General features: G+C 35.0%; 1 protein-coding gene across 2 annotated transcripts in view; it reads left to right on the top strand.

Moving 5' to 3' along the window:
* The window catches only part of koko (cyclin Q), a 56112-nt gene that overhangs the window by 11233 nt on the left and 21627 nt on the right, over window positions 1–23252 (top strand). The window contains exons 2-3 of one of the 2 annotated variants that reach the window (XM_081742300.1): window positions 8601–8739; window positions 12244–12382. In XM_081742300.1, the coding sequence (XP_081598426.1) occupies window positions 8716–8739; window positions 12244–12382 (163 nt within the window). In that variant the 5' untranslated portion in view covers window positions 8601–8715. The remainder of the gene's footprint in view (window positions 1–8600; window positions 8740–12243; window positions 12383–23252) is intronic. The other variant, XM_081742301.1, reaches the window with a different exon arrangement.

Raw genomic sequence — 23252 nt, 5'->3', positions numbered from 1 at the left:
GTAAAGTAATACATGATGCTACTCATATTTTTTTTTATTGAAAATAGAGTTGTAGTAGCGATGATATTGCCTATGGCTGCATAATTTGCATGTTGTTTTGATGAACGACAGGAATATGATAAGCGATGAACGCCTAATTAGAAGGGATGGATCGTCAATTCTTTGAGTGATAATGAGTTCTATATGTATTAATGGAATATGTTTGAGAATCTAGATATGTTAAAGCACTATTGCAATATCATTTCATAAAAATGTTGATGAAGTATCTTGGAGATACCACGATGGAGGCAAATGTTTAATAATAATTTTTTTTTTATCTGTTATGATGTAAATGTTAACAAATGGCACGAATAAACTAATCACGAAAATTTTAACTTTATGATTTCAAATACAATCTATAAACTCGAACTTATACATTTCTTATTGCTAATTTTTTTTTTTTTTTTTTTTTTTTTTTTTTTTTTTTTTTTTTTGTAATATACTAATTAAGCTGAACAATGTTGACTCTTATTCTTGGTTGGCCACAAAACAAGAATCTGGAAACTTCTGATGATAAATAATAATTTTATCGTTGTGTCTTCCTTCTCTTTTGCTAAAGCTAATGCAACCTGAACATTAAATCTAATATAACCTTGATTTTTTTTTCAATACCCTGAGATGGTATTTACTTTAGTGTTAAAACACAATGAATGAAAACGATTTGTTATAATTGGCGATCCAATCCAGGATTTGCCTGATATGTATTCATTAATTTCTCATTCTTTTATGACCGTAATGTCGGTTTGTTTTACCTGTATCAGTTAAAACGTCCAGTATCCTAATATGAAAACGGTTGAACATAAATGAACCGAACAAAAACTCAAATAGGAAATGCCATGGGGTTATCGCGTTGCCTCCCAGGCCCAACCTTCATGGACGCCCAGGGCCCAACTTGAAAACTGTATAAGCCTATGAAAACATGGGGTGAGTGATACCTCGTTCAACATATCTTTGAACACTAAAGAGCGATATTGTAAAGGATTGTTCATATGGGTCACCGTTTTCAAAATAACTTTCCATTTTATTATTATGATGTATTATAAGCCAAAAACAGAGAAGACAATCTTGTCTCAGCGTTTGGGTGCTGAAGAGGCAAGGTCAATTTTTTATATTTTTTTTCAAGTTTGTGAGTAACCCTAACGAGTTTTCGTTACCATTTGGCTACACATTTTTTTATCTTGCCTATTGCGTTTGAAGAGTATTATTTTCAGGTATTGTTCGTTGTGGTTATTTGTGTACATACTTTCCGCGATGGTAAAGCAGCTATTGCCCCCTGGTGACAATTCTAGTTAATTTTACGCTAGAAGTAGTCTGCAGATATGTTGTTTTGCAAGCAGTGCTGGATGCAGACAGAAAAGGTAATGAACTGTTAAGGGTTAAAGTACAGTAAGAAGAATCTTGTCAGGAATATTTTTTATTCACTCATATAGGCATTAAGCACGTTGTTAAGATTCCTCCCTTGTGAGAAAAAGTAGATACCCTCACTCCTGAAAAGAATTCCACAGGGAGGAAAGAACTTTAATAATGTATCCAGTTCAGCAATTTTTAATTGTCCACGTGTAAAATGCCAGAAAACACTGAAACCGTATGAATAAATCACAGGAATTTGAATGGAGTAATTCTCCTATAACAACGTACACTTGGATAACTTGGTAACAACGTACACTTTATTTATACTTTTAGTACTTTAGTTAGAAGTATGGCACCTTCCTAATCATGGTTCCAAGATTTTACTGTTTCCGTGTGAATTCATAGATTTCATTGGTATCTTTTCTCAATTCTTGGTATCCATATTCTTAATCTGAACAGGTCCATTGAGTGCACAAGTTTACTTCAGAGCAGCCAGAACTAGTACCTTCGAAAATTTTGCATGTCACGGCTTTCCATCTTTGCTAGGTAATGCGGGACCGTGAGAGAACCAAAGCATGCAAATGGCACAGAGTTCCGGGAAATTGAATCTGTTTTGTGCTTTACAACCTTACTTCAAGCGACTGTCATCTGATATATATATATATTTAAAGTTGTTCTAATGATGACTTTTTTAAACTTTCATCTTGTACATCCGCTGGCCTTTTGTAGTGGAATTTCCCTGATAAATTGTGAAAGTTAATAGATTCTTTACTATGCAACCTTAGTGTATATTTATGTCATTTTACATCCTTACGATTTGGTTTGATACTCAATTAAATATATTTTTTGAATTAAACAAGTGCTTTAAACGACGTTAATACAAATAAATTTTGTCAACGATAAGACAGTGGCTGAAATCTGTGTAATATTCTGCACAGACAGGGGATGAACAAAAATATGGAAAGACCTGGTACACAAGAGGTAGCCATTTCAAACACAATTTGCATCTGAATGGTAGATATCGCTGTGATCACCGACACATCCTGTGAGGTACACAACCCGGTCAATCAAACAGATGGGCCAGTTACAATTCAGCGGCCGCTCCGTGTATATTATCGTGAATCATGTCTAAGCTGACAGAGTTTCAAAGAGGGCAAATTGTGGGTGCACGTATGGTGGGAGCTTTTGTGACGGAAGTATATTAATGTTGATGTATCAAGAGGCACAGTCTCGAAGTTCATGACTGCCCATTGGTGTTACGGAAAACCGCATCAGCGAAGCACCTGGGTGGACGCAAGTGTGTGATCATTACATAGACAGACGCACATTGGGTAGAATTGTGACCAAGCAGATCACCACGGCGCCAAAAGGCACACCTGAACTGAATACAGTGCTTACAAACCGTGTTAGCATCAAAACAGTCAGAAGAAAACTCCACAAGCAGGGTTATCTATGGCAGATCTGCAATTCCCAAACAATTCGTGACTATTGACCATGCTGCTATACGGAGACAGGGGTGCAACGCCCATAAAAACTGGACAATGGAGCAGTAGAAGACTGTCGTCTGGTCGGATGAGTTTTCCTTTGTGTCCAACTACTGACTAAGTTTACATGTGGAGAACTCTAGCACAAGTGTACGATAAAGATTGTCTGTTATCAAGAGTGAAGCATGGCAGTGGTTCATGGTTTGGGCATCCATATCTTGGTATTCTTTCAGACCCGTCATCACCTTGCATGGACATGTTACTGCCAATTGCTACGAAACATTTTGAGTGACCAGCTGCATCCCATGGTGCAAACTTTGTTCCCAGATCGTAATGCCGTGTTTCAAGATGACAGAGCTCCTGTTCATACAGCTCACATCGTCCAGGACTGGTTTGATGAGCACGGAGATAAAGTGTCACATCTGCCATAGCCTCGACTATCGCCAGACCTCAATATCATTGAGCCCTTGTGGTCAGTTTTAGAGACCAAGGTGCGAGCCCGTTACCCACCACCGTCGTCTCTACAACAACTTGCAACTACTTTGGTCCAAGAATGGTACATCCCTTTGATGACAACTATACGCTACCTGTATTTCCCCATTTCCCGTCGACTGTAGGCCGTTCTGCATGCCAAATGTGGTCTTACTCGCTAGTAATAAAGGTAATGCGCAATTTTTCAGGTGTTCCCATATTTTTGTCCCTCCCCTGTATATAAAGTTGAAATAAATATTTTTTACTTGTCTTTCTTTTTCTATATAATAAACTTTGTGACAATTCTATTATCGAGTGTATGAGAAACGTTCTGTTCCCTTATGAAAAAAAAACAGTCACATGTACAGGCGTATGTAACACAGGCCCTTTATCCACCTGTGGAACAGGCACATGTGTAGGTGCCTGAAAATGACCCCAGTTTGAACGCCCTACACATGCATATTGAGCAAACATGTACAGGGCATGAACAGGTATTACTGCACATGTGTTCGTACGGTAGATACCCTAACAGATCTACCGTAAAAACGTATGTAAAGTGCTTGTCAACGAAGAAGGCGTGCAAGTACAGCCGCTGTACCAGTATAGAACATGTGATGTACGTGTCATGTATAATATCTGTAACATGCATGCTGAACACAAGTTATACGCGTGTATGATAAATAGCTTTTACCTGGTACATGTGAATAGTACTTGCGAAACATGCATGTCAGATGTAAGAACTGCATGTAATGTATATATACATGTAAAAACCATACATGTGACATGCATGTTACAGGTGGAGAATTTATAAAAATTGTACATGTGACAAGTACATGCCAGATGCATGTTACGGGTATGGAAAACCTCTGCTGCTTGCATGTGGCAGATGTAAAACATGTATAGTAACTGTAAGAAACATGTGCTGTACATGTGTTATGCATGCGCGAAACAGGCATGTTGCTTAGATGCTTCATTGCGTGGATATAGAATGTTAATGTATGACATGTATTGTACAGTCATGTCAAAAATTATTGTCGCATATCTATAAATATGTTGTTGTAGGAATATAATTTGGTAACGAACTCGGCCGATATTTCTTATAATGTTAGTATGTGTATAATCGGCAAAGACATGTATGTGGCAAATTTCATGTCAAAAGACCAGTAAATAAGAACAATAAAACGAATATAAAACTTTCTTCTCCGTTTAGCAACATTTTGTTTTACTCATTCTAATTTTCGCATTTATAATTCTTTTTCTATGAAATTTACCACAAATATACATTTTACAATTATACACATAGTATCAGTATTAAAAGTACCCTGCAAAATCATTATCAAATTATATTCTTACAAGAAGACAGTTATAGATATGCTACAATCACTTTGGACATGAGTGTACAAGTATATAAAACCTGTTGCCAGCAAGGAAACAGGTGAAATACATGCGTTGTTACATGTACGAAACATGTTATGTACATGCATTGTCCCGGCATTATACAGGCGTGCTACATATCAACATATGCACCGGAAGTGCACGTAACAAGCATTGTGTATATAGATTACATGCACGTTGTGTTAACTAAAGCAGATAAAATGAAAGCCATACATGTAAAATTAGAAAAATAGATTTCTGAGAATTAATTTGCACAAGTACTGCATGTGACGTACACCCATGTCCAAAATTATTATCGCATGTCTATAAATATGTTTTTGTAGGAATATAATTTGATAACGAATTCGCGCGGTATATCTTAAAATGTTAGTATGTGTATAATAAGCAGAGAGACGTATGTGGCAAATTTCATGTCAAAAGAGCAGTAAATAAGAACAATAAAACGTAGTAAATGAAAGTTTGCTACTTCTGGTTTCGATATAAATCTCTATAGAGCAAAAATGGTAATAGATAGCTGGACATGACCTTTTAATATCAATTTATTGTTCTAACAGTAAGTCTCATCTCTGACCTTATCCATCTATTGAAATCGAAAAGCGTATGTTTACGATTTCCGATGTGAATATTGAATTTGCATATTTTAGAAGTCTACATGAGTTTCACACTTTGAAACGAAACTCACTTGTTACTATCATAAATCTTCAACGTGCATGTATGTAACTGAAGAGGTATTTCTCATTGGTAGAATGTTAGCTTGGCATTCAGAAGGTTCTAGTGTCGATTCTAGCGTGCGGTCACCCTGGCTGCAGTTCCCCAGTTACACCAGGTGAATACAGGAATGGTAGGCTACTTTACAACACAAGGCGTGACCACTGCCGTGCCAGTTACCTACCCCTCCCCTATCCGGATCTGTAACTTAAGTGTCGAAGATCACAAAATAATTTATGTCAAGTGCATGCTTCTTACATGTTTACGTTTATTTGTGCAGGTGCTGTATATTGCATGTTGTTAATTTCTGACTTTTGCATGTTAGTGTATACATTATCGTATCCTTTTATCCATCTGCATGTACTTTCCAGGTGTTTTACATGTACATGGTAAGTACCTGGGCATACGGGGGAAATCTTGCATTTCCCATGCATGTGGCCGATACATAGTGATTTACCTGTCTTATATTCCCTGTACATGTACACTTTATCTACGTCTGCCAGGTACAATACATTCACCTGTGACATTCATTTTCCGTGGATACATGTTCCTTACCTGTTTTCATTTATATGTACAGGTATTGTACATTCCATGTTTTTCACTCCTAACTTACGCATGTAAACATGTAATTTACATCGCATTTTTTCTATCGTTCTGCAGATACTTTGCATGTGTTTTACGTGTACATGTTAAGTACATGGACATAAGAGGAAAAATTAGCATTTCCCATGGATGTGACTGATAGATTACAGGCACATGCCATCAATTTGAATCATGTTCTTTTGAACATACCTATTGCGTTTGTATGTCCCAGGTATATTACATGTACCTGTACTATGCATGTACCTTGGTGGATGTAGATTACATGTCTCCTTTATATGTACAGATACTTTTCATTGCATGTTTGAGAACTTCAGATATTGAACACCGTGTATCACATGTTTATAGCCACAGGTAGATTCACCTGTCAGTGGGAAACTAACATGCTTTTTACAGGTACAGGCACCTGTATAGTACCTGTTAAAGTCACATATACCTGTACATGCACAGAACATTGCCTGGAATTTGTCACATTTTCATATGGGTGTTAAATAAAATAGGGACCAATAAATTTTACTGTTCATATTAATGTTATTATTTTCCTAAAAATAATACTAATAATAAGGGTTAAAGTATTTATCGAACTTAAGATAATTATTATATACTATTGAGTAAGAGAAGTGCGCATTTGTAAGATAACTGGGAACATGATGGTGCATTATCTGAAAAGGTCTGTTTTTTCTTTCCACAAGTAATTTTAATCTTTCTCTTTGACTGTCTCCCCCCTTTTCCCTCCGTGTAAGTCGGGTCTAAAGGGTGATTTTTATTTATTTGTCTAACTAAACATTGGTAATTTTACCAGGTAACAATCATGCGCGGAAAAATCCTGTATGGTATTTTACATCAAGTCATCCAATCATTTTTTTTTTCTTCGCTTGCTTTTTTTAAACATCGAATATCAACCATCCACAGTCAGATGCTGTTGGTTCTTCTTCTATTTCTTGGATGGTACGGTGCACCATGTTTCACATCTATATAACGCCACACTCCATACATATGCTTCCAACAACCTTTTCTCAAATTATATGTCGATGTTCCTGATTAGATGCTTTTATTTTTCTTGTCTTTCTCGCCTGAGCTTGTCTGAATTTTACATCTTGTTTGCACCTATTATCGCTAGTTATTTTACTCCCTAAGTAACAGAATTCCTGCACGTCTTCGTCCAGGTGATCTGTCTCGATCTTCATTTTTCATTTTCTTTTTTCATCTCATAAGTTCTGTTTTACTCTTGTTGATGAATTTGGCGCTAAGCACTTGTTACGTTTTGTTTAGACTTATCTCTAATTTTATCTCATTGCCTGCCAACAGCGCGATATCGTCCGCAAATCTGAGCATGTGTCCATGGACAGGGGAAAGCATTTGAATAAGAGACTGCTGGTTAGGCTTAGAAAATGAGAAGATACCTGGGGAAACTAAATTGTATCCATTTCGACTGTATTAGTTTGACAAAGATAGGAATGTTATTTTGTTTCGGTGGCGTTGGACCCGACGGTTGCTTAGTCATAAGAGTTAGAAGCGTGGAACTGATTACGTTTTGTTACAGTTGTTACTGCTCTCATCCTCAATCATATTAAAAGAAATGTATGAGACCGACGAAACCTAAGTTAAATTAGAATGAAAGTAATTTTAACAACAATTGGAACTGTGTTATCAATTGTTTCATTCAAAAGTTTTGCCAGACTTTAGAGAATTACTTAATATTCTGCTTTCCTTCTTCTTCTTCTTCTTCTTCTTCTTATTATTATTATTATTATTATTATTATTATTATTTTCTAGCTCTATAACGTTTAGGCATAACCTTCTTATATGTGTAGGGAATTTGCTGTCATACAAAATATATAAATAATAGACCTGTATCCTTCGTTATCAATACCTGTTAATTGAAAAATTAAATGAAATATTTAGTTTAATATCCCACGACTATGCCCTTTAGGCTAAAAGAGACAGATGACTAATGAAAGAAAATGATTGTGAAATAAAATAATTTGCGTACCTGGCGTATAAATAATTTATATTTTAAAACAATGATTTCGGCTTCTGTAGGAGAATCTGGAGCCTTTGTCTGGTCGACAGTATCTTGAGAACGAAGTAATGGCTATCACCTATGTTCCTGATGTTATTCTAAAAATTATGATTCCATCCACACTTATTTGTTGTGGCAGATTCAGTCTGATTTGTTGGTGCTTTTATAATTGATTAATGCATTGATTCTTCCTGACACTATGGAATATTTTAAAATAGGGAAGGTCTATATATAGCTATATCGTACGACAAGTAATTACACATCCATTTTCCGGTATTCTATCAGGCTTGGTAAATCTTGTGATAAAACTTTTGTGCATTCAATCTTGTAGAAATTAGAGAAAATTATGGATTTTGTGTAGCTATTGTGGTGAACGTTTGTTTGCGTTTAATCAGTCTATTGATACAGTGATTTTTTTTTTTTTTTTTTTTTAAATATGTATATTTGCACATGCTTCAGTTTTTTGTCAAGTGTACTTTCCATTTCGTTAAAATCTGGAGAAATTAATTTATTTTAACAAATTCTGTCAGCAAAACAAAAATCTACACTGAATAAGGCACTGTCGTCTAATTAAACCCTGGGACCACATGCATCAAAGACGTATGCGCTAGCCACTGGACCAGCGGGAAGGGCCAATTTCTGTTAATGAACTTACCTATGAATCTACCAGTAAGTACGGTGTTGCGTGATAAATAAATAGTGTGGTAGTGTGATGAATGTGTAATTTTGTAATGCATGGAAGTGTAATTATGTATGGTATGTGTGATTGAAGGAGGGAAGAACTTGTTAAAGGACCAAGTCAGTCTTTGAGAGTTATAAATGATACCGTTGACGGGAATATCCTTTTGAGCTTTTGGGCGAGAATATCCTGGTTGAACTTTTTAATTCACACTATACATAAGCCCAGAAGCGTGATAGTAGAGCAGTTGGTCATAGTGGTCATAAGGTTATAAACAGGGTGGAAAAAAATCATGATTTTTTTTAAAATCATTTTTGTAGATTTTTTTGATTTAAATCGATTTTTTTGATTTAAATCAAATCTTTCTCTTCGTATAATACAAGTTGTGAACTGAAAAAAAAAAAAACATTAGGAATTAGTATTAAATGCTAATTATGCCATTTAAGTGAAAATATTAGGGTTGAATTTTTAATTATCCCCAATCGTTAACCTATATCAATCCCAAGCAATGTTGCTTAACCCTTTTAAATTATGGCTCTTTTTAAAGATAAATTATAGACTTTCAGTCAAGCAGCTACAGCATCATCCCTATTTATCCTAGAATCATGGTACATACATCACTCTATTTAGAATAGAACAGCTTTTGAAGCGGTAACATTCACATTTCCCTATCATGTCTCTGAAGCGGGAAATTTTGAGAGTAATCGGCATTTCTTTTTACTTTTTTTTTTTTTTTTTTTTTTTTTTTTTAATTTTGATCCCCTCTGGATTCTCCTGTGTTAACGCACATATCTCAAAATCAACTGGGAAATACTAAGGGGTGTACTAAATGTGTGTACAAGATTTCAAGCTTCTATCTTGAGTAGTAAGGGTGAGGAAATTATTTAGCAGTGAGCTAAGAACATTCCCAAATGCCCCAGATGACCCGGATGTAATATAAAAATTTCCTCAGACATCCCTATTTATCCTAGGATCATGATTTGTACATTATTCTCTTCAGAATAAAACAAATTTTCAAATGGTACCCTTCAAATGTTTCCATCATGTATCTGGGGCGGGTAAATCACGAAAAAAGGAATTTTCTATTAAAAATATCTTTTTTAAAATTATTTGATTTCTGTGGACCTCTCCTCCTGTTTTAAGGCAGAGATCTCAAACAAATCTGAAAAATATTGAGGGGTGCACTGAGTAAATGTGTAAAATTTCAATCTTGTGGGTGCAAAAGTATTCTAAGCCTGCGAAAAATAATATTTCCCAAATACCCCAGATTCCCGTATTAAACAGGATCTCAGGTAACAGTTTCCTGAGACATCCTTATTTATCCTAGGAGCATAGTACGTACATCATTTTCTTCAGAATAGAACAGCCTTTTAAACGGTCCATTCATATGTCTCCATCTGAGGCGGGAAAATCACGAAAAAAGCAATTTTTGTAAAAAAAAAAATATATACTTTTTTAAAACATTTTTGCCCCTCTGGACCCCGCTGTTTCCACGCAGAGATCTGAAAACATCTGAAAATTGTTAAAGGATACACTGAACGAGTGTGCAAAATTTCAGTCTTCTGAATGCAAAATGTAACCCGCCAAAAATAATAATAATACGCATAACAAAAAATATATTTTTAAATTTATGACGTCATCACACACTATGCCTCAACGCAGAAAGGCGTGAAAGCATATGTAACGTGTTCTAAAATGCCTCTTGTCTTGAAGAAAACGAAGTAAAAAGCCTAATTGGTACTTTTTTAATCGAATAATGAAGAATCTACCTTATCATCTAAAAATAGGTGATATAATTTAAAAGGCTAAGCATTAAGGAAAAATTACAGCAACGTTTATCAAAATGACACTTTTTTCACAAAAGTTACTGATATTTGGCAGGGGCCTATTTTAAAAAACTCAGAACTAGCTTGCGGCATGAAATACATAAATTTCGCCTAAAATTATAAAGTTAACAAAATAAAATGTTTTTGGAGAGGGGATAGGACCCCTCTAAATACGCCCTATTATCTGGAAACAAACTAACAGACACGCACAAAAAAGAATTTTCGTCTTAAATGTCGATGTTGATTTCCCCGTTGAAATAGTTAACGATTTTAAAACCGAAACCCAATGTTATGAAAAGAAGAAAGCAGGATTGCTCCCTTACCTGTTCAAAACGGGATTTTCCCTGATCATCCTCTGCATGACACTTGTTTTCATACTATACTGTACATTTGAGTCTCATTGTATTATGATTATTAACTTCCATAATCGAAATAACAGAACAGAAATGGGAATTTTCACTTTAAATTAATTTATTTCGGAATTTGATTTAAATCAACGATTTTTATTTAAAAAAATCAAGTGATTTAAATCTTGATTTATATCGTGATTTAAATCAGACTGATTTAAATCAATCTACCCTGGTTATAAAGTAGTTAGAAACTGCATGAGTTATGTTTCGTGAAGTGAAGATTTGACAGTTGATAACAAAGTTGTATGTTTCGTGTATATAGTTTTTATAATGTTTTTCGGGATAGTTGAATGTTGAGATGTTAACCAACATGTTATGGTTTAAAGTGTATTGAATGTTAGTTATGAACAGATTAATATGTAATTTCAGTGAATTATTCAATTCATGTACTTTGAGCGGCGGAGAATGAGAGCAGCAGCAACTCTTGAAATGATTTCCTTGGGATAAACACATTAACACTGTAAGATTAGTCGTATCATTCAGTTTAGAAAAATGTGGCAGACGGTTTTGTATTTTATTTAGTTTCATTCAAATTACTAACTAACTAACTAACTCTATGGCCTGTGAAACCCTGAGGTTCAATGTTGCGTCCACAAAAGCTCTCCATTGACTTCTGTCCTTTGCCAATTGAATCCAGTTTCTGCTTTGTATTCCTATTTCTACGAGATCCATCTTATTGTTATCCTCCCATCTGCGCCTAGGTCTTCCTAATGAACGTTTTCCGATTGGATTTCAGTTAAAACTTTGAAAGCGTACCTACTTTCCTCCATTCTGGCTACATGACCTGCCCACCTGAGTCTTCTAGATTTGATGATCCTAACAATGTTTGGTAAACGGTATAAATTATGCAGTTCCTTGTTATGAAGTTTCCGCCATTCCCCAATCCCGTTCTTCTTGGGTCTGAATATTCGTCTCAGGATTTTATTCTCAGTCTGCGTTCTTCCCTCAGAGTAAGCGACCATTTTTCTCAACTATACAGTACAACAGGCATGATTATCGTTTTATATATTTTAAGGTTTAAATTCCTCAACAGAATTGGCGACGACAAGAGATTTTGAACTGAATAATAACACGAATTTCCTGCTTCCAGTCGACATTTAATTTTTTCGTGAATGTGGTTTTAATCTGTTAATATTGATCCTAGATGTTTGAAAGTATCCACATTGTCGAAAATATTATTTGATATTTTGACGCATCCATGTTTAAATTACTAATAAGTTTATTATTTGTTTGTTTGTTTATTCATTTATTTTTATAGGTTGGAAGGCTTAGTTATAACATGAAGGAAGTTATTGATGTTTTGCAGCTACAGCGGGACAAGCGGAAAGTGGTTCCAATTGATTATAGACAAGCACAACCATCGCATTTTATTGCTGTGAGATATATTTTTGAGTGCGGTACGTATTTTCTGATGGGTTATAAAGAATTGTCTTCCATATCATAATTCTTGTACTACTATACTTTTATATATGTAGAGAAATGATTACGTTGTATCTATACTAGGTGATTTCTAAATTGTAATTTTGCTAGGAAAGGCCACTTTTCACAGCATATTCCACTTTTTAAACACGTATGGAACAATAAGTTAAAGTTTGCAAATCTTCAAGTTCCTAAATTTTAACTTTCAAAAAATCACGTTTCTTTGTTCTAAAAGTTTTAGAAGTTTCCCGACTGCTGTCTATTAAATTTTGTGTATTTATTTCATTCGGATTTTGTAGCCAACATAATTTTTCCTGTTTTCTCTCCTCTGCTAGTTTAATGCATTCCTGGTCGAACCATGGTTTGTTTCTGCGTATTTCCGCGTGTCCCTGTTTTTTTTTTTTTTTTCCTGAGATTTTAATGCTATCTCTAATTTCAATTCAAATATCCGTAACATTTGTGCACTCTGAATCTTCTAAAACCAATAATATACTCGAAACTTCAATCTGGTATTCCTCTCTTACCTGACTCTCTTCTGTAATGATCACCTAGGATCAGGACAATATACACTGGGAAAATGAAAAAAATATAAAAACTTTACTTCTAATATTAAACAAAATAACCTGGTTTTCCTACAAGTCAACAAGAAACCATTGGAAAAGTTTCCGTGGTTGCATTAAGACACGGAACACAAGCTAAAAATCAACTTCCTAAGTAAAATTTAGTTACAGAAAGTAGCTCGTGACCTGAAAACCAAGAACAGCGAGCAGTATTTAAACTTCGGGTTTTGAGGTCACTGAGGTCGTTCTCGAATGGTAGGCAAAGGTGCTGGATTTTCGCCGACGAACTCCTGAGTAATAGGCTGCATCGATTTCGGAAAAGAGAGGTCCTGAGTTCCAACTCCATAAGCCACGCAAAGAGGTTTGCTGTGGGCTACCACTGATGCTATCCTGGAAGGTCCAAAGTTCGATTCCGACTCCGTAGTCACACAAAGAGGTTTGTTGTGGGCTTGCAATCTGATCGCTGCTCTAGGCTTGGAAGAGGAAGAAGTGATGAATCCAGTGATCTATAGTGCCTATAATTAGTGCGGATTAAAACTAATTATCGTGTGGTATGAATATTAGACCAGGAGCTGACTTCCAAGACGAGGCAGAAACATGTAAGTAGCCAGTAATGGAACTCTGCATAAATAATAGATTCACTGTTAAGACAGTTCTGAGCGATATAGCCCAAGGCTTAACTTATGCTTGGCGTATTATTTCAGATCACCTTGCTGATATAATGATTTTGTTTGTAGGTCAAACAAAATCTATTTTATTTCATTAAACTCTATTAAATTAACTTTTGTAACACACAGAGTTTGACCCTGGTTTAGCAGATAAGCAGTAGTGACCAACAGATTCCCTTTTGTATAGCTTATGTAAATAAACAATCATCATCATTATATGTTTTCTCTCTTATTCCATTTTGCAATTCCTAAATAAGTTTAACGAAAGGTAGTAAGAACTAGTAGCATTATATTAGCGAAGGTTCACCAAGTAGTTTGTAAAATAATTATGTTCTTATTTATGATGGAGTTGCAGGGACTCATCGCCCAGCCCCGCTAGGAAGAAGAAGCATATACGGTTGATTGCATTGCAGATAGCATATCCTACAGGGGAATCGAATCATAGGTCACACTCTATCACTGTACTACTACACCGACATTAATAAGAATAGTAATATTCTAAGACAAGAATTATTATCTTGTTCTACTTCTAATTTCTTTAAATCAAAACTCTCCGATTTCAGACATCTTATTATCGCTGCTACCACGTAGTGCTCAGTATCACAATTAGCCTCTCTAAACGAGCGAACATAAATTATGCTAGATTGTCTTCTTCTGTCTATTAAAACGTGATCAATTTAATTATGTGTTTTTCCGTCTGGTGAGATCCAAGTGTATTTATGAATGTCGCGATGTGGAAATTTTGTACTCTTCTCAACAAGGTGTTTGGATGTTGCAAAGTTCACGAGTCTAACACCGTTGTCATTACTTTCCTTATGCAGACTTTCGTTCTCTATAATCGGTTAGAAAATATCCTTTCGTTGTACCTTCGCATTGAAATCCCCTAATAAAATTTTTATGTAGTATCGCAGAAGTTGGTCAAATATCAGTCCCCTTCTTCGTAAAAACTGTCTTTTATATCGTCATCCTTATCTTCTGTTGGGGCATGTGCATTTAAAACAATAAGATCACACCGCCGACCCTTAAGAATATTAAAAGAAAGTTTATCAGTAACAAAATCAACACGCTTAATTGCTGATATTGTTCGTTTGTGAACGAGAAACCCTGTTCCTAATTGGTGGTTTTTATTTCCTTTCCCGTAGAAGAACGTAAAATTTCCGAAATTCACAGTTCCATTTCCTTCCAACCTAACTTCTGAACTCCTACTATGTCCATTCTGTATTTCTCTAACTCACTCGTGACGGATTTTAACGCGCCTGCCCTATGGAGACTTCTAATATTCCATGTTCCAAATTGCGTCTTTTTGCTGAGGTCGTGTCAAATTATCAGTCCTGGTCGAAAGCTTCTGTGAATGTTTCTGAAAAGTGCCTTTTTCGTACAAGATGAGGTTGTAACCTCACCCAAACCCCCAAGCTGGAGGACCACTCCTTGTCGCGTCTGCGATTGCTTATTCAGTATGTTCGCAGCTAACCTCTATATTTAGAAGCCTTCTCCTCGATCCTCAACCTGAAGACGCGCCATGCCATGGTGACAGGAACCCACATTATACATGGATACCCAAGACTAATAATTATAATATCAATCATTATAGACCTATTGCTATAATGAATGTTATTCCTAAAATATTTGAAAAAGTAATCTACAACTACTTCTATAGCACCATCTGTGAACAGTTGGTTACTAATCAACATGGATTTATAGGTAGTAAATCAGTTACTATAAACTTGATAAGTTTTATGCAAAGTCTTTTTTCTGTTATTCGATCTGGTGCTCGACCTGATGTTAGTTACTTTGATTTTGTGAAAGCGTTTGATAAACAGCCTCACAAGTACAAATTGTCAAATCATATAATAAAATTGCTAGATTCGTATTTAAGTAACAGGAAATTTAGAGTTAGATATAATGGTTATACTTCCTCTGTTTATAACATAACATTTGGAGTACCTCAGGATTGCAACCCTTGCTGTTCTGATAAGTTCACCTGTAATTATTTAATGTATGCTGATGACATTAAAATCTTTAATGAAATTAATACTGCAGAAGATCAAGTTATGTTGCAAAAATACACTGATATATATTAGCTACGTAATAAGAGAATAATTCCCTACTTTTGAACATTGCCAAAACTCAAAGAAAGTATAATTTTTCCAGGAAAACTGATTTTTGTCTTATAAATATGTAATAGGTAATCAGGAAATTAAATTCGGAACTTGCGTTAAAGCTCTAGGAATAATATTAGATAACAAGTTATTATTTCAAAAACATTTACAGGTAATCACACCTAAGGCTAGAAAAAAAATAGCAGTCTTAAAATGGTTTTGCCACAATTTTTCAAACATTAATACTTGTCAAATTATCTGCATGCTTAATGTGCGTTTTCATTTGGAATATGGTACGGTAATTTGGAACGGTGAAGCCAAATATTTCATAAATACTTTTGAGATAATTCAGAATAACTTCCTGGCCTGGTTACGATGGAAGTTCAAAGATCTTAAAGATATTAGTTTGTCTAGCCTTTACTGCATCTTTTTTTTTTTAGCCGATAGGCGAGATATATTTTCGATCTTAAAATTTTTTCATAATATTCTTCGTGGAAATTTCTTGGTGATGGTTTTGTTCCTATAAGAATTGCTTGCTGTAACACTAGAAATTTTGTTCCTTTTGTTTCTGTAATCATATATGTAAAACCACTGATACTGCAAATAAATTTTATTCTATTTTAAGTATTTTCCAAACTAAGTTTGTTCAGAGTTTATTCATTTATTAAAGAACATTTAATTTAGTATGGTGCCATTGAGGTTTTTTTTCTATGTAAAGGCTGTTAGTTCTAAATTTTAATAATCTCTTTCATCTTCTTTTCTCCTTTCATCTTTTTCTTCTAAGTTTAAGATTTTTTTGTTGCGTGATCCCATTTTATTTTAATCAATGTGAATTTTTATTTATGACATGTCATATTTTGAGTTTACGTCCTTTTCAGCAGCGAGGCTATATGGGACGAAATCTATTGATTAACATGGAATCCGAACCACATGAGGTTCCACCGGGAATCGAACCGAGATCTCTCACGTCAAAGGTGTGTCACGCTAACCGCTTAGCCACGTAAGAACTCATGTCATATTTTTATCCCAAGATGTAATCATTTCTAAGTATTTTGTGTGTTGATTTTCATGATTTCGTGTGCATGTGCAGGTTATGTGTTAAGCTGTTGTCAGATATATTCTGTGACATCGTTGTATGGGTTGGTTTCATGTGTGATGTACCTACTGCCCGGGCACACCTGTGGCTGTGTATGTTATTTTAGGCCAATCGAATTAGGATTCTCGTATATGGTGCTCGTGAACATAATTGGTAATGAATTTTTCTCTTCACAGGATTATTGTAATAGTGGTCCTAATCAATATACTAAAAGTCCTGAATGATCCGCCTTGTGCTAACTCCGCCATCTTGGAAAATGGCGGACGAACACACATCTTCATTCGGTTTTCGGCTAATTTCTCGAAAACGGTTAATTTTAGAAAGAAAATGAACTGGACCAATTTGAAAGAGCAGAAAATTTTCTGTTAGGTAGAGCTTTTACGCTTCTCTCAAAAGCATCCTATCACCATTCACACGGCATTTTTGATGAGGTGATGTGTGTTGAGCACATCGGCACCCCTCGAGATATATTTTATTTTCTTCCTTGCTCGTAAGTAATGAAACTTTCTCTTCACAGTATCGTTATAATTGTGTTCTCATCAACATACTAAAAGTCCTAAATGATCCGCCTTGTGCTAACGGCGCCATCATCGAAAATGGCGGACGATCACAAATCTTCATTCGGTTTTCGGCGAATTTCTCCAAAAAGGTTAATTTTAGAAAGTAAATGAACTAGACCAATTTGAAAGAGCAGAAAATTTCGTGTTAGAACTTTTACATTTCTCTTCAAAGGTAAGCATTCTCAAGAAAGAAAAAAAAAATCACTTTTCGGATAATAAAATTGCAAATTCGCTAAAAAATTGTCACTTTTGCAGGATTATTTAAATATTTTGGGAATTAATTGATCTTATTCAACTCTTAAACTAAAGTCCATATTTGACGAGGCTTATCAAAATTCTCAAAATATTTCCTAAGAATCATCGCAGACCACTAGGCGTCTTGATGAGATGTGTGGTCAGCACATAGGTTGTCCTCGCCACTTTTTGTAGCTTTCTTGATCTCAGTTTGTTACTGATCTCAATACAATGTATAATTTATTTTTTCTAGTATATAATAGTAAAGAATGATTTTAAGGAGAATGGTTTAACAAGGGGAAAAATTCCGAAACAGGAGTGTATGGAGCGGAATAATCAGAAACATCAACTCCACATAAGTGAAAAAACTGAGACAAAGAAGAAGAACAAGAAGAATTTTTGAAACAGATTTGAGTTATCGATAGTTTACATCGTGCTCATGTAGAATTCTGGCCTACGCCAAAGGCTTGTGTTCGGTATGGCTATTGTTCACACAAAGAATCATAAAAACAGTTCACAACAACTGGCAACTGAAGAACAGTTTTAAATATGAACTTTCCTCCTTACCACAATCCCTATTTGATGAATGAGAAAATGTGTCAAATCAAGCCTCTTTTCATGTTTCGACACGATGGATCCACAAACACTGCACCTTACCGAATGTAAATTTGTTGTTGATGGTGGTTTTATACTTCACCGTGTGGTATGGCCTCGTCAAAGCACATTTCAAGACATCCTTTCTACTCACATTGCTTATCTTAAAAATAATTATGGTTTGAACTGCACTGTGGTATTTGATGGGTATGGTGAAACTACCAAAAACACAAAAAAGTGTTGAAAGAGCTTGGAGATACGCCACAAAAAGGTGCGTAGAATACAGAAGAATCACAAAATCATTACATCAGCGCCTTGCAAGCTAAAGACGATGCTGACACACTCATTGTAAACACACCTATAAGCGCTGCAAAATCACAACGAACTGCAATTGTCGGTGAGAACATTGATTTATTAGTTCTTTTAATTTTCTTAACTCCAGACCGGAACGATGTAATCTTCGTTAAGCCAGGAAGAGGAAAGGTATCCGCTAAAACGTACTCTGCCACGCAACTGAAGGAGAACCACCCCTAACCTCAAAGAACATTTCCTCATGCGGTAAATGGTACTGACACTTCAGCCTTCTTTCACAAAGGAAAGGTCAAGACAATTGCACTGTTTAACAAGAGAGAAGACGTTCTAAATGGTGTAACGTAAGTATCTTCAATAATCCTGATGCTAATAAGAATGAGATTCGTGAAGCAGGAAAAATGTTCGTCCTTGCATTATACAAAGCTGACATATCTTGATGTCAGATGAATGTCTTGGTAACTACAGATATAAATGTCTTAACAGAGAAATTGCAAAAAGGAAAACCGAAGTGAAGTTGGGTAATCTTCCTCCGATTTCAGATGCAGCCTCCATGCACATGTTGAGGGTTTTCCATCAAGTACAGTTATGGAGAGGGAAACAACTTCATCCAGAAGAATGGGGATGGAAAGCTCATGGTAACATTCTTCTAGCTATCCCACTGATTCAAGCACCGGCACCTTACGAATTAATGAAACTAATTTCATGCTCCTGCATAAAAAACTGTGAAAGTCATTGTTTATGCAAAAAAGCACGGATGACATGTACTGATCTTAGTAATCAACCTGCAATAGAAATAATGGATGATAAGAATGAAGATGGAAATTAGAATGATGATTACATTCGTGAATTAGGCCTCCACGGAACAGTGGAAAAATGCGCCAATTGGCCTTATCTCCCAATTGGTAAAGGTGGTGAGACCTTACAAATATCATAAGTAATATCTGCGCTTGTGATATATAAATCAAGAAGCGGTAAACATGTCTTTATTAGCAAAGGAGATTGAACTAGATAAGGAAGGGAAGATTTCTATGCTCTCAAATACAAAGAAATACTCTACAGTTCATCCTTTATAATAAAAAATCAATTGGAGATGAATAATAGTCAATTATTCTATAAAAATACAATATTTCGCTAAGAGAGACAATTTTCGGCTGATTTATAATTCCAAGACAGGAAAACTGACCACAACTTCTGGAGAACCATGAGTATTGAAGAAAACTGTTATGATTCTATTCTGCTATTATTAAGTTCTATTTAATGGAAAGTTTTTTACTCTTTCAAAATTAGCCAAAAACCGAATGAAGGTGTCTGATCGTCCGCCATTTTTCCAAGATGGCGGTGTCAGCACGAGTCGGATCAGTCAATATACTTTTAGTATATTGATGAGGACCACAATTACAAGAATATTGTGAAGAGAAAAATTCATTACTTACAAGCAAGGAAGAAAATCAAATATATCTCGAGGGGTGCTGATGTGCTCACCACACATCACCTCATCAAAAATACCGTGTGAATGGTGATAGGATACTTCTGAGAGAAGCGAAGAAGCTCTACTAATAGGAAATTTTCTGCTCTTTCAAATTGGCCCAGTTCATTTACTTTTTAAAATTAACGTTTTCGAGAAATTAGCCGAAAACCGACTGAAGATGTGTGTTCGTCCGCCTTTTTCCAAGATGGCGGAGTTAGCACAAGGCGGATCATTTAAGACTTTTAGTATGTTGATGAGGACACAATTACAACGATACTGTGAAGAGAAAGTTTCATTAATTATGAGCAAGGAAGAAAATAAAATATATCTCGAGGGGTGCCGATGTGCTCAACACACATCACCTCATCAGAAATGCCGTGTGAATGGGGATAGGACGCTTTAGAGAGAAGCGTAAAAGCTCTGCCTAATAGGAAATTTTCTGCTCTTTCAAATTGGTCCAGTTCATTTTCTTTCTAAAATTAACCGTTTTCGAGAAATTAGTCGAAAATCGAATGATGATGTGTGTTCGTTCGCCATTTTCCAAGATGGCAGAGTTTGCACAAGGCAGATCATTCAGGACTTTAGTATGTTGATTAGGACCACTATTACAACAATCCTGTGAAGAGAAAACTTTAGAAGGATAAAATACTCTTCCATAAAAATAATATAACTCATATACGTTTTGTTACTTTCTTAACTGGGTTTAATATCCACTCATGAGAAGCGTACATAACAAGATGTCTATCTCTACACACACTTATTTATTATGTATCCATAGCAACCACTCTTTTTTTTCTTTCTAATTTTCAATTACAAAAGAATAATCTCTTGATATCTCTATGTATCTTTCTTTTCTTTTCACATAATACTGCTCCACTAATTCACCTCTGGTCGCCTTTTTATAAGCTGTACAGATTGCCAATACTATATACAACAACATAACAACGTTATCGTTGTAGAATGTCGTCCGAACGGGACTTCTGTAATAGTTTTACTATGAAGGAAAGAACCCTGGGTTAAAGATCATGAAACACCTACCTTTTTGAATAGCCCTCGTATATACTCAATATTATTTTTTTTTAATACAAATATTTTACTCTTCAGATATATATTATAACATTACATTTTTTTTATATTTATTAATACGTCGATTTATAATTATCATCAATGGGTCTATTCAAAATTTAAATCTAATTAATAGTTTCTTTCACGTTCCAACAAGATTAATCACAAATAAAGATCTACACTTATATATTAGTAGGATCAGAAAGCATTAGAACATATAAACATATAGAAAATTAAGAGATTCGATATTCATTATTCATATTCTTTCCATAAGTTGCATCTGTTATATATCTGTCATTACCTTGATGCGTTTACATTAAAATTATGATCTTTTAATTTTACATATTTATAATATTCATATGTGATTCGCATAGAATAAAAACACGAGAATAAGAGTAGCTTTTTACAATAAAGCTTTTAGATAATTTCGTAGCATGAAATACAAATTAACATTTTCTTAGTTAATACTATAAAAGGAAATTGCAACAAAACTATAAGGAATAAACTCGATAATATTTGCTGTTCATTAATTACCATAACTTAATTTCATCACTTTCTTAATTGATTTTGCAATTACATATGATTATAACATACATTTTAATAATAAATCGAATAAAGAACATAATAACCATAGACGTAAGCAAAGGTCGATTTAATACAAATTCATCGGACGCCTTTTTGATAGTTCAAGTTATACGTTCAAAGGGTTCATTTAAGCAACATTGTATAGCACAATCTTGTGTACATGCTTGTCTTTCATAGGATGATACCATATTTTGATTCCTGTTTACAGAATTCCTGCCATCTACAAATTGATGTTGTGAAATCGGCGATAATTATTATTCCTACTAAAATTTCTGTTGCTGTTTCTAAAATTCCTAACACCATTTTTGTGATTGGGTTGTGTTTGATTACCGGTACGATTATAAGTATTCATTCTATTATTAAAACTAGGCACATTGGAATTATTTTCAGGTTGTACATTTATATTACGAACAGAAGCATATTGTGGCTGATTACGTCCAGAGTTACCCTGACCTCTATCTTGTATTCTATTATTCTGTATTGCTGACTGACTTTCATAACTTTGAATAAGCATAATTAAATGGTTAAAGTTGATGCATTGTGCCGACATTAACAATTGTTGTAATCGGAATGGCAATAAGATTCTAATGGAAGCTATAATACGAGATTCCGGATGATTTGGATTTAATGATCTCAACTCGTTATATGTAGATACTACAAATTTCGTAATACTTCTATGCAATTTTGGATTAAAATGTTTTGTTCTCAAGATGGCATCTCTATTCGCTGTCATGAAATCATTTTCGTAATTAGATAATAGAGCATTCTTAAAATCAGAATATGTATGAAGACTACCCCTGATAGCCTTAAACCATGTTAAACAGGGTGGTAACAATATATGCGGCAATAATTTTAAATACTGCGACTCATCTACACCTATAAGCCCGCACTCATCCTCGAATTTTTTAAGAAACTCCCTAGCGGGTACATCTTCCGGTATGCCACTGAATTTGGTAAGTGAATTAACTTCACTGAATCGTATGGGTTTACCTGTTATAGTCTTCATATACCTGTTGAAGCTTCGCCGGGATGACTGCCTCATTCTTCTTTTCCTGTCGATACTTTCCTCTCCACAACTTGAAGGTTCATTAACTTCCAACCTCGTCCTAGGATGGCGACTAGGTTCACGAGTGTTAAATGCAGGATCCACCATGTTCCTATATCCACCGTCTTACGTTACACTCTCGGAAACACAATTTTCTTTTATAAGATTAACCTCCTCCTGTAATAACTTGATGTGGGTATCATGGGCGTTCAATGTTGCCTCTATGAGATCTACAGAGTTTTGAAATTCCGTGACTCTCTGTGATACTCTCTCCATCTTTTCGTCATATTGTTCAAACTTGACTACAATATGCTGGTTCACCTGTGTAAGTTGACGTTGGATAGCTTCCCACTTGTTTTCATTGCATTGTTCTAACTGTTCTAACTTTTCTTCAAAATCCTTCGTTTGTTGGGTTATTTTCCGGTCTAGTTTTTCTTCAAGATTCCTAATTTGTTGTGCTATTTCTTCACTTTTTCGAGCTTGATCTTGAGTCTTTTCGTCAAGATTCCTGATTTGTTGTGCTATTTCTTCACTTTTTCGAGCTTCTTTTTCGTCAAAGTTC

This window comes from Thermobia domestica, chromosome 16 (genome assembly GCF_964235325.1).
Source record: "Thermobia domestica chromosome 16, izTheDome1.hap1.1, whole genome shotgun sequence".
NCBI classification, from domain to species: Eukaryota; Metazoa; Arthropoda; class Insecta; order Zygentoma; family Lepismatidae; genus Thermobia; species Thermobia domestica.
This window is presented reverse-complemented; position numbering and strand designations above follow the sequence as displayed.